The following is a 12936-nucleotide window of genomic DNA, read 5'->3' as shown; positions in this document are numbered from 1 at the left end:
TTTGCACATTTTCCCCGTGTCTGGGTGGGTTTCCTCCGGGTGCTCTGGTTTCCTCCCACAGTCCATAGGTGTGCAGGTTAGGTGGATTGGCCAGGATAAATTGCCGTTCGTGTCCAAAACGGTTAGCTGGGGTTACTGGGTAAAGGGGATAGGGTGGAGGCGTGGGCTGAAGTAGGGTGTTCTTTCCAAGAGCTGGTGCAGACTCGATGGGCTGAATGGCCTCCGTCTGAACTGTAAATTCTATGATTCAAGCTGCACTCATCCAGGCAAGAGCACAGTATTCCATCACACTCCTGACCTGAGCCTTGTAGATGGTGGACAGGTTTGGGGCGATCAGATGGTGAGTTACTGGCCACAGGATTCTTAGCCTCTGACCTGCTCTTGTAGCCACAGTATTTATATGTTTAGTCCAGTTAAGTCTCTGGTCAATGGTAACCTCCAGGCTGTTGATACCCTGAGGAACACCTACAGTGATGTCCTGCAACTGAGATGATTGACCTCCAATAAATTCCATTGTGCTGTGTGAGATTCATACCAGCGGAGAGTTTCCCCCTCCGATTCCCATTGACTCCGCTCCCTTATGTCATACTCAGTCAAATGATGCTCCATGCCGCACCTCTGGAATTCAGCTCTTATGTGCATGTTTGAACCAAGGTTGTGATAAGAGCATAACTAAAAATGAGGCATTAACCTTGTGAGTGGCCCTTGAAGAACATAAATAAGCATCAGTGAGCAGGTTATTGATAAGCAAGTGCCACTTGGTAGGTAGCACTGCTGATGATCCCTTCCATCACTTTACTGATGATTGAGATTAAACCAACGTGGCGGTAGTTGACTGGGTTGGATTTATCCTGCATTGTGTATACAGGACATAGCTGGATAATTTTCTCATTACTGGGCAGATGCCAGTGTTGTAGCTGTACAGGAACAGTTGGGCTAGAGGCACAGCAAGTTCTGGAGCACAAATATTCAGTACTATTGCCAGAACATTGTCAGGACTCCTAGCCTTTGTTGTATCCAGTGCCATCAGCCGTTTCTTGTTATCACGCGGAGTGAATTTAATTGGCTGAATACTGGCATCTGTGATGCTAGGAGCCTTTGCAGGAGGCAGAGTTGGATCATCCACTCAACACTTCTGGCTGAAGATTGTTGCAAATGCATCAGCCTTATCTTTTGCACTGATGTGCTGGGCTACTCTATCATTGAGGATGGGGATATGTGTGGATCTCCTCCTCCAGTGAAGTGTGTAATTGTTCATCACCAGTCATGGCTGAATGTGGCAGGACTGCAGACTTTAGAGCGGATCCATTTGTTGTAGAATTGCTTAGCTCTGTCTATTGCATGCTGCTTGGTAAGCAAGTAGTCCTGTATTGTAGTTTCACAAGGTTAATGCCTCATTTTTAGGTATGCCTGGCTCTTCTCATGGTATTTCCTCCCGCACTCGACATTGAACCAGGGTTAACCCGCTGGCTTGGTGGTAATGGCAGAACGGGGGATATGCTGGCCCATGAGGTTGCAGATTGTGGTTGACTACAATTACCTCATGGTTGCTCAATCTTGAGTTGCTAGTTCAAAATCTATTCAATTTGGAATGGTGGTGATGCCACACAACACAATGGAGAGTAGCCTCAATGTGAAGACAGAACTTCATCCCCACAAGGACTGTGCGATGGTCACTCCTAAAGATACTGTCATAAACAGGTGCTCTGTGACAAGCAGGTTGGTGAGAACCAAGTCAAGTGTTTTTTCCCCTTCATCACCTGCGGCAGGTGCGGTCCAGCACCTATGTCCTTTAACACTTGGCCAGCTCGGTCAGCACTGGTGCTACCGAGTCACCCTTGGTGATGAATATTGAAGTCCAACACCTAAAGTACATTCTGCGCCTTTGCAACCCTCAATGCTTCCTCCAAGTGATGTTCAACATGGAAGAGTACTGATTTATCAGGCAAAGGCTGCGTAGGGGTGGGGGTATGTAGTAATAAGCAGATGTTATTTGGCCATGTTTGGCGTAACAGCAAGAGACTTCATGGAGTCAAGAGTTTATGCTAAGGCCTCCCAGCGCAACTCCCTTCCGACTGCACACTGTGTTGCCGTCTCCAACGGGTTTATCCTGCCGTTGGGCAGGACATATCCAGGGATGGTGATATCGAGGACATTGTCTGTAAGCTCTGATTCTGTGAAGATGATTGTCAGACTTTTGCTTGGCTAGCCTGTGAGAAAGCTCCTACAAGAGGAAAAAGGCAGCTTTTAGATACTCTATTGGATTAAGTCACAATTTTGTATTGGCATTACCATCTTAATCTCCACATAAACTTCATTTTCCTTTCTGTTTGATCTTTGTGAACAAGAATGTCGAGAATCTAACTCAGCAAAATGGAGATTGGTTACATTTAATAGCCAACAGGATTTACAGTTTTCAAAGGCTTATGGGGACTGAAATGAGAATTGTAAAGTTAACATTCCATTACCTTCCTTTTCCATCTGTAGAGTTGACAATGCTAGCACCAAGAATGTCTATTAACATTTCTGCTGAACCTTCATTATCATTTATTCTGAAAGAAACAAAAAATTATCAGTTAAAAGATATGTTTAATTGGACACTTTTGTAATAATTCAAATCATAATGGATTTGAAAACAAACTTACACAGCACAGTGCAATGGATTAAAAGAGTTGCCATCCAGTTTTTGAAAAAACTCCTGTTCCAGCAGAAGTTCTACACAGGTATCATGACCTAATGAAGAGAAGAAAACACTTTAGACCATTTACTCTTTACTCTTGTTTCAGATTGTACAGAAACACTGTAGAGTTCTCTCAAGGAAGCACACCAGGAATGAAAAACATTTAGTCATGTAGACTACCAGGCACCTTGGGATTCTTTTCTATTTTGTAGTTTGCTATATAATTATAGCATCAGCTGTATAATTATACATGATATTATTTTCAGTTTTGTTTGTCGCCCAGTTTTAATTGTTGAAAGTATTAGGCACGGGGCATTGCAATAACAGATCCATACAAAAATATTTGTACCTGTATGATCTTGGATTTAATATCCAAGTAAAAGAGGAAAATTGCGGTATTCAGCTTTTTTGTATATATTTCCTGCAGGACTAAGGGAAATAAAATACTGTATAAAGGATATACCAGTCATTAGTAAGAAGTCACAACAAATTCCAAGAGTATTAAAAATAAATGGGTGTTTTAGATATGGTGAAAATTCAAGAGATCAATTCTGAGCAACAACCTAAACATGATAGCACTGTTGCTTCACAGCGCTAGGGTCCCAGGTTCGATTCCCGGCTTGGGTCACTGTCTGTGCGAAGTCTGCACATTCTTTCTGTGTCTGCGTGGGCTTCTTCCGGGTGTCCCAGTTTCCTCCCACAAGTCCGGAAAGACGTGCTGTTAGGTGAATTGGATATTCTGAATTCTCAATCCGTGTACACGAACAGGCGCTAGAATGTGGCGACTAGGGACTTTTCATGGTAAATTCATTGCAGTGTTAATGTAAGCCTACTTGTGACAATAATAACCATTATTATTATTATAACAAAGTTTCATTTTTACTCCTTGAATGACCATGGCTAACTTCTGTTGGGAAGATGGAAAATCTCCACAATAACAAAAAAAGATCTATAACAAGTGACTTCATGATTTGATCCTTCCATGGAAGACAGATAGTAATGGAGAAAAGAAGCTTGACGTTATCTTTGTTCTCAGAAGAATCCTGGAACGCAGTGGCTTTAGCAGTGGAGAATTACATAGACTAACTTACATAGAATTTACAGTGCAAAAGGAGGCCATTTGGCCCATCAAGTCTGCACCGACTCTTGGAAAGAATACCCCACTTAAGCCCATACTTCCACCCTATCCCCATAACTCAGTAACCCCAGCTAACCTTTTTGGACAGTATGGGCAATTTAGCAAGGCCAATCCACCTAACCTGCACATCTTTGGACATGTGGGAGGAAACCGGAGCACCCGGAGGAAACCCACGCAGACACGGGGAGAACGTGCAGACTCCGCACAGACAGTCTCCCAAGCCGGGAATCGAACCTGGGAACCTGGAGCTGTGAAGCCACAGTGCTAACCACTATTAGGCCCATAGTATTTAATGTGGCCCAATTATGGTGATGGGCGGATCTAGTAAACCAGTGACATGCGGGATTCATTCATGTCTGCATTCCTTGTACTCAAAAAAACTAAGTCATATCAGAAGAAAATGTGATTTGGGGAAGTGTATCTTTCAAAGAAGTAGAGTTTGATGGGCAGTGTGGGTGGGGAGGGATACAAGCAAGTGTATAGAGTTGGCTTGGTTTGTGATTGAGACCTTGGAAGTAGAGTATTAATGAACACATTCATTCAAACAAGCAATACTGCATTATGTTTCGTGCTAAATTTTAATGACAGCTTTCAAGGTAATTTATAAGAAATGTTTCCTTGATAACACAAGTTCATAAAACAGTCACTGCTGCCTCACGGCGCAGAGGACCCTGGTGCGATCCTGGCCCCGGGTCACAGTCTGTATTGAGTTTGCACATTCTCCCCGTGTCTGCATGGGTCTCACCCCCACAACCCAAAGATGCGCAGGATCACGCTAAATTGCCCCTTAACTGGAAAAAAAATTGTATAGTCTTCGATATATATATTTTTAAAGTTCATAAAGCAGTTTAAAAAATTTCTTTCTCGGTGGACAATGTTACATTGAACAAGTTTGGAAAATGCCTGGTCATTTGCTGATTTACATGGTGACCATAACAGCAATCAGTTAAGACAACTATTCAAATTCTATCCTTTTGGCAGCATAGTACTGCTCAGTTTTGTGCAGTTCTTTAAAATTCAGAAGCACTAGATAAACAGAGCTAACTTTGATGGTTATAGACAATGGTTAGAGACGAGTTACATTTGAGGTGGATGAGCAAGCATGCAAGTTCAGACCATAGAAATGTTATGACATAGAAAGAGGTCATGTCTGCACCAGCCAGAAAATAAAAAAAACTAGCCATATATTCTAATTCCACAACTCCAGCACCTGGTCCGTAGTCTTGCAGGTTACAGCACTTCAGGTGCAGATCAAGGTATCTTTTAAATGAGATGAGGGTTTCTGCTCCACAATCAAACTAGGCGGCAAATTCCAGACACCCACCACCTTCTGGGTGAAGACGTTTTTCCTCATGTTTCCTCTAATCCCTAGATCTGTGCCCCTAATAATTGACTCCTCTGCTAAGGGAAACAGGTCTTTCCTGTCAACTCTATCTAGGTCCATCATAATCTTCTACACCTCACCACTCAGCCTCCTCTGTTCGAGGAGAAACAATCCTAGTTTATCCAATCTTTCCTCTGTTACAGCCCCATGTTTTAACTGACGGGAAGATTCCAGAATGGAACTCTGGCTCGAAAGGCTGTAACTTATGTTTTTTTTTTAAACTGGAGGAACAGGCCGCAAATTGGTTTCAACAGCAAGAAAAAATATTTATTAATAGAGAATCATAGAATTCCTACAGTGTAGAAGGAATCCATTTGGCCATCGAGTCTGTACCGGCCCTCCTACTTTCACCCAGCCCTATCCCTGTAACCCCATAATCTAACCTGCACATCCCTGGACACTAAGGGGCAATTTAACATGGCCAATCCACCCAACCTGCACATCTCTGGACTGTGGAACGAAACCAGAGCACCCGGAGGAAATCCACGCAGACATGGGGAGAACATGCAAACTCGACACAGACAGTGACCCAAGGCCGGAATTGAACCTGGGTCCCTGTGAGGCAGCAGTGCTAACCACTATGCCGCCCATTAAACATGGAAAAATTGAATAATACTATACTCTTTTACTCTCCACTCAGCTTAACAAATCCTCACAGATTTAAAGATTAAAATGAATTACAAAATACACCTTAAGCTACAATGGTCTCATTAACACAAAAAGTCCCTTTTAATCACACATGACGACTGCGGTCAAATACATGCTTTGAACCCAAATTACTGTCTGTGGATTTCTCCTCAGAATTCCCCAGATTGTCACAAGAGTGTCTTTTAAACAAAGCTTCTGGTCCAATTTTAACAGCAAATCCAGTCAGGATTTTACACTAACCCCTGTTAGGTTTCCTTTGTTTTAACTGCTTTTACACAAACTCAGAGGTCCAGCCCCCGATTTCCATAGTTATTTCACCTAAAGTTCCACAGGCTGTAGTAAAATCTCACAAACCTGAAAATCACTTCAGATATCTTTCTGGTGTCCTTGGCCTTCTTTGCAGTTGTCTATCTTAAAGTGCTCTGTTCTAATACATTTAACCTCTGGCTTTTTGAAAACGTCTCTGCATTTCTCTAGTTTCCTTACCTAGCGGCTCTTCAGATCTCTGCACTTGTTTTCTGAACCATCATAACATGGCATGGCTTTTCTCCTAGCAAAGCTGAAAGAGATGTTCCCTCTCCAGCCTGCTGAAGTCAACTGCTTCTGGCAGAGCTGCCTTCTCTCTCACTACCTATCTCCAAATGCCGACAAATTCAGTTGTAACTAAAACTTAAAGCTTCTTTACCTTAAGGCCCCAGTTGCTACGCAACACCCACATGCTAAATAAGTGTCCAAAGATGTGCAAGATAGGTGGATTTGCCATGATCCATGTGCAGGGTTATTGGGATAGGGTGGGGGATTGGGCGTAGATAGAGTGCTCTTTCAGAGGGTCGGTGAAGACTCAATGAGAGGGGATCTTATTGAAACTTACAAGATACTGCGAGGCCTGGATAGAGTGGACGTGGAGAGGATGTTTCCACTTGTAGGAAAAACTAGAACCAGAGGGCACCATCTCAGACTAAAGGGACGATCCTTTAAAACAGAGATGAGGAGGAATTTCTTCAGTCAGAGGGTGGTGAATCTGTGGAATTCATTGCCGCAGAAGGCTGTGGAGGCCAATTCACTGAGTGTCTTTAAGACAAGAGATAGATAGGTTCTTGATTAATAAGGGGATCAGGGGTTATGGGGAGAAGGCAGGAGAATGGGGATGAGAAAATATCAGCCATGATTGAATGCTCTTATGTCTTATGGTCTTACAATGGGCCAAATGAACTCCTTCTGCACTGAAGGGAATCTATATCTCTACTGGCCTATTTACTCTTCACACTATACCCCTCTCAAAGCACAAGAAAAACACAGCTGGAACTTAACCAAACCTCACACATACCTTTTCCCAGCGTGAATCTACCTATAGGTTTTACCTTTCCAGGCACAACATCATTAAATTTAACACACTTAAAACTATATCTTATTGCTAACTGTTTACCAATACAAATATAAATCCCTTAAAGTTACTTTTGTTTTCCTAATACCTTATAGCTCCAGTTTTCAAGCCCCGGCAACATTCTTGTAAACTGCATTACCTCACACTTCTTTGGATTTAATTCCATTTAAAAAAAAAAAATTTAGAGTACCCAATTCCAATTAAGGGGCAATTTAACATGGCCAATCCACCTAGCCTGCACATCTTTGGGTTGTGGAGGTGAGACACACGTAAATACAGGAAGAATGTGCAAACTCCACATAGACAGTGACCGGGGCTGGGATCAAAGCCGGGTCCTTAGCGCTGTGAGGCAGCGGTGCTAACCACTGTGCCACCGAACGTTCGAATTCCATTTGCCGCCGCACACTTATATCAATGGTTTGATTGATTCTGAAGACATTAGTTATCCTCTTCAGTGTAAACTACAGGGTCAATTTCTGTGTCAACTGCAAATTTCCCAATCATGCCTTCTATATTGAAGTCCAAATCACTAATATATAAACAAACAGCAAAGGACCAAACACTGAACTCTGTAGACAGCCACTGGAAACCACTTTCCATTCGCAAAACTATCCATCGACCATTCCCCTTTGCTCCCTGCCACGGAATGAATCTTGGATCCAATTTGCCCATTCCCCTGTATTCCATGGGCTTTTACTTTTCTGAGCATTCTGCCATGTGGGACCTCGTCAAATGCCTTACTAAAATCCATGTAGACAACATCCACTGCAATACTCTCATCAATCTTCGTTACTTCCTCAAAACATTTGTTGGAGTTGGTAAGACATTACCTTTCCCTAACAAACCATACTAACTATCCCGGATTAATCTGTTCATTTCTAAGTGGGGGGAAAAAAAAAATAATTAAAAAAATAAATTTAGAGTATCCAATTATTTTTTTTTTCCCCCAATTAAGGAGCAATTTAGCGTGGGCAATCCACCTAACCTGCACATCTTTGGGTTGTGGGGGTGAAACCCATGCAGACATGGGGAGAATGTGCAAACTCCACACAGAGAGTGACCCAGGGCCAGGATTCGAACCCGGGTCCTCAGCGCTGTAGTCCCAGTGCTAACCACTGCGCCACATACCGCCCCATCCTTATTTTATTAATATTTCACAACCCTCCTCTAACTAGATTATCCATATCATCCCTCTCCTTTGTTAAGTTAGAGACAAGGCACTCTACCCACACCTTCCCTTTCCTACCCAAGTTATTCATATCAATGTGGACCACAATCTCTGGCTGTTCACCCTCCTCCAGAAGAATGTCCTGCAGATGCCCCGTGACATCCTTGACCCCGGCACCAGTGAGGCAACATACCACCTGGAGTTATGCCTAGGGCCACAGAAACACCTGCCTGTTCCCGTAACTAACAAACCCCTTATCACTACTGCTCTTCCTTTATTCCTCCCCTGCCCTATGGCTGAACCAATCATGGTGCCAGAAACTTGGCCCTGAAAGCTTCCTTCGAGGAACCAACCAGTATCCAAAAGGGAAACCACTTAGTGAACGGACTGCAAGGAACCGCTGCACTACCAGCCTCTTTGTCTGCCTGACAGTCACCCTTTCTGCCTCCATGCTCCTAAATTGTGATGTGACCACACCTCTAAACGTGTTATCCACAAAGTTCTCAGCCTTGCAGATGTGCCAGTGACTCCAGCTGCCACTGGAGCTCTGAAACCCAAAGCAACCCCAGAGCCCGGAGACAGAAAAACTGACGACAAAAAAACCCCACCAACTTTTAAGCCATACACAAAATGGAAGTACTATTGCATTGGACAATTAATGATATTCTTCAAAAGGGCAAATAGCGAAGAGATAGTTATCAGAAACCTGAGAGGTTCCAAAGTGCAGGTACTATTAAAAAATAATGGACATGAGTATGAAGGCAGAAATAATTAGCAATGTATATATGGTATAGAGGAACAAAGATTAAGATTAACAATTGAATTCCTGAACTGCAAAAGACAGGTGGCAAATGGGAGCATACATTTTCTGTAAAGAGAGTAATTTCAGAACTGCCCAATGATTCAGTTATTTGTAATACAGAAGTTAGAAGATTTCTTGCTGTTGGTTTTGAACGTAAACTGTAAATCAACATAATTTATTTGCAGTCCACAGATATAAATTGAACTTATTTACCATTGTAGCAAGCCCAGTGCAGAGGTGTGTAACCATGATTGTCTGAAACTATAGGAACAATATCCATTGAGGATGCAGCTTGAAGTAATGCCCCAAGTACTCCTACATGTCCGCAAGCAGCTGCCAAGTGCAGAGATGTGCGACCCTTGCAGTCCCGAATTAAGAAGTTAGCGTTGTGTTGAAGTAAAGCTTCCACACACTCTTCATGACCAGTTACTGCCTATAAAACAAAAGTTTTACAATAACTCCAATTGTGTAACATATAAAACTGTGCTGTTTTTGAAGGAGAAGATAAATAACATTCTCAATCTACCTGGTTCTTGTGTGAATAAATTCATCTTGCTGAAGTAACCACAACACAATTTATGAAAACTACCAACCGTATATAAAAAAACCAAGTCCGGTATGTTTACATTTTTCCAATGGTATTTTTATTCATTCTTTTAAAAATAAAATGTACCTCTTTAATTCTGTGTTAGCACAGCAAAATAAAGTTTGGTTATGGTGCTGGAACACTGTCTATCTTCAAGCAGCCCATGGACTGAGAAAACATGCATTTGATTCCATAGTGTATGCAATAATGCCACTAAGTTACTATGAAGTTGATTTGCTGACAAAGTATATGCTAACTAAGAAAGCAAGAGCTAGTTCAGCGGTCAGAGCCAATGTGCCATAAAATGGTTTCAAAACAGACAATTGCTATACACAACATTTCTATTCTCGGTGATCGAAACCATGCAGGCTTTTTATACATTATGCATTTTCCCCCAAAAAGATATTTCCAGGTTTTGAGACTTTTCATACCTCAAATACTCATAAAACCAGTTTTGTAAAATATAGTTACAGTAAATCCAATTATATTATAAAGTTTTACTGAAAGAAGAGACACGTTGTCAGTGGCCAATCAGACTCAACCTGCCTGGTTTAAATTTAATCAAAGTTTGTCAGTTAACTGTCAGTTCCTGGTGCAGTTCTATGGCAATGCCAATCAGAGCCCACTTGCTTCTCATGCAGTATAAATTGTTGTTCCCTTTACAACTTGGTATTCTTGCAAATTGTCCTGATGAGTGCAAGATGAAAAGCTTCAACAAATCTTTTTTTATCAGCAATATTCAAGTCCTATACAACAAAATGACTATTATTCAATTTATTTGCCTGCCTGTTCATTCTTAATTCTTTACTGTGATTCAGCAACTAAAACCAGTTAGAAATACAAACCATCCAGGAGCTGAGACTGCGCTGTGTTATTTAGTAGCAACAGTAGCCTCCTTCAAAAGCATCTCAGATTAGTTCATATTTGAATGAATGATGGCATCTGTCCATCTTGGGAGACGATGGACTGCGCCCAGGGCATACGTCACATCTGCACTGAGCACCATCTGTTGTGGCTGTGGAAGCCGACTCGTGAGTGGAATTCGAGTTCATGTTTATATAATAAGTTAAGAGCCAAACCATCAAAAAGTACTCACCCCTCTGTGTAATGCAGTTCTCCCCCATTTGTCTTTGGCATCTACATTTGCACCCTTAAGAAGGGAGCATACACAATCCGTATGTCCATTCAAAACTGACAACATCAGAGGAGTTCTATAACAAAGAAAGCAATTCAAACTATGGTTATATGCCAAATTTAATTATGTAGTCAAGTTTTTTTTTTAAGGCAAACATTTAGCATAAGAAATCAGTTCATTTTATGTATTTTGAGTGCATATTATGAATATTGATAATAAAATTAAAATAGACATGTACACAAGAAGCAGGACAAATCCAACTCAGCCAATCATCACCCTATCAGTCTACTCTCTATCATCAGCAAAGTGAAGAAAGGAGTCATCAACAGTGCTATCAAGTAGCACTTACTCAGCAAGAACCTGCTCACAGGCGCTCAGTTTGGGTTCTGCCGAGGTCACTCCGCTCCTGACCTCATTACAGCATTGGTTCAAATATGGACAACAGGGTTGAATGCCAATGGTGAGGTGAGAGTGACAGCCCTTGACATTAAGGCAGCATTTGACAAAATATGGCATCAAGGAGCCCTAGTTAAACTGGAGTCAATGGGAATCGGGGGGGGGGGGGGGGGGGAGGAGAACCCTTCCCTTGTTGGAGTCACACCTGGCACAAAGGAACTGCAGTAGGCAACTCACCATCACCTTCTGAACGGCAATTAGGGATGGGCAATAAGTGCTGGCCTAACCAGCGATGTCCACATCCCGTAAATGAATAAAAGAAAAAAAAAGAAAAAAATGAATTTACCAGAAGTGATACACGACTGGGGAAAAATTTCCTTTTAATTTCAACATCTATAAAGCAATTTAAAAGTAAAACAGGTAAAATAACTGCTTAACACGTGACCTTGGGGCAGCACGGTAGCCTTGTGGATAGCACAATTGCTTCACAGCTCCAGGGTCCCAGGTTCGATTCCAGCTTGGGTCACTGTCTGTGCGGAGTCTGCACATCCTCCCCGTGCCTGCGTGGGTTTCCTCCGGGTGCTCCGGTTTCCTCCCACATCCAAAGATGTGCAGGTTAGGTGGATTGGCCATGATAAATTACCCTTAGTGTCCAAAATTGCCCTTAGTGTTGGTTGGGGTTACTGGGTTATGGGGATATGGTGGAGGTGTTGGTCTTGGGTAGGGTGCTCTTTCCAAGAGCCGGTGCAGACCTGATGGGCCGAATGGCCTCCTTCTGCACTGTAAATTTTATGATATGATTCTAATTATTGGCAATATATGGCGCGATTCAGCAGACAAAGATTAAAGTCGGCTTTTGGGTGGGTTTGGCAGGGTGATTCTCGCCGGCTGCAGGGCTGAGAATCAGCCCGCTATTCAACTGCACTTTGCCGGTTTTTTGGGGGCTTCGGGGAGGTTCTCCCCGCGAGGCCACACTTCAGGGAGATTTCCTGCTGGCAAGTTTGTGTGGGCCAGTACTAAACGCTGCCCTGGCGGGGTCTCGCAGGCGCAGCCATCGAGTTCCGCCATATCTGGATCTTGCGCAGGGAGGTAGAGATCCATATCGGCCAGGTGGAGCAAGTCGGGCGACTCGCTATCAGCTGGTGAGGAGCCCGATTTGGGCCTCTCCCGGGAGTCACCAGGTACGCACAGCTTCGCGCCATCGCTGAATCACGTGCATAGTTTTCATTATTGTGTCGCTATACCTCTCAAATAATAAGCTTTAAATATGATTTATAATGATAAAATAATATGAATTGGTCCAATGCCAAGCATCGGATAAAGATTTGTCCCGTAAGCCAGCTACCAGCATATGCAGTTCTCTCTTTGACCATAAAATTGCTATTTAAGCTTTCGGCATGTCCACTGATGCATCTAAAAATGCAGTAACAGCAACAATAATGGTCATATTGCCAGTGCTTTTTCCAACAAGTGCGGTTCTATCAGTTGCTGAAACAGTTGCTAGCCTATTTATATAGATTAAATACACAATCACAATGTAAAATAGCCTATTAGTACACATGCCAATGAACAAACAAGATTGGAGATTGGAAAGTATGTTTCTTTTACAAGTGTG

At 42.6% G+C, this 12936-nt stretch overlaps 1 protein-coding gene across 1 annotated transcript in view; it reads right to left on the bottom strand.

Annotated features, from left to right (window-relative positions):
* Window positions 1-12936, bottom strand: part of LOC140425003 (serine/threonine-protein phosphatase 6 regulatory ankyrin repeat subunit A-like) — a 128887-nt gene that overhangs the window by 29274 nt on the left and 86677 nt on the right. Inside the window, exons 15-18 of the mRNA XM_072508772.1 lie at window positions 10887-11001; window positions 9418-9637; window positions 2646-2733; window positions 2469-2552 (exon numbers count right to left, since the gene is read on the bottom strand). Of these exons, the coding sequence (XP_072364873.1) occupies window positions 2469-2552; window positions 2646-2733; window positions 9418-9637; window positions 10887-11001 (507 nt within the window). The remainder of the gene's footprint in view (window positions 1-2468; window positions 2553-2645; window positions 2734-9417; window positions 9638-10886; window positions 11002-12936) is intronic.

The sequence above is a fragment of the Scyliorhinus torazame genome, chromosome 6, assembly GCF_047496885.1.
Source record: "Scyliorhinus torazame isolate Kashiwa2021f chromosome 6, sScyTor2.1, whole genome shotgun sequence".
NCBI classification, from domain to species: Eukaryota; Metazoa; Chordata; class Chondrichthyes; order Carcharhiniformes; family Scyliorhinidae; genus Scyliorhinus; species Scyliorhinus torazame.
The sequence above is the reverse complement of the archived record's forward strand: the minus strand, read 5'-3'. Positions and strand labels throughout refer to the sequence as shown.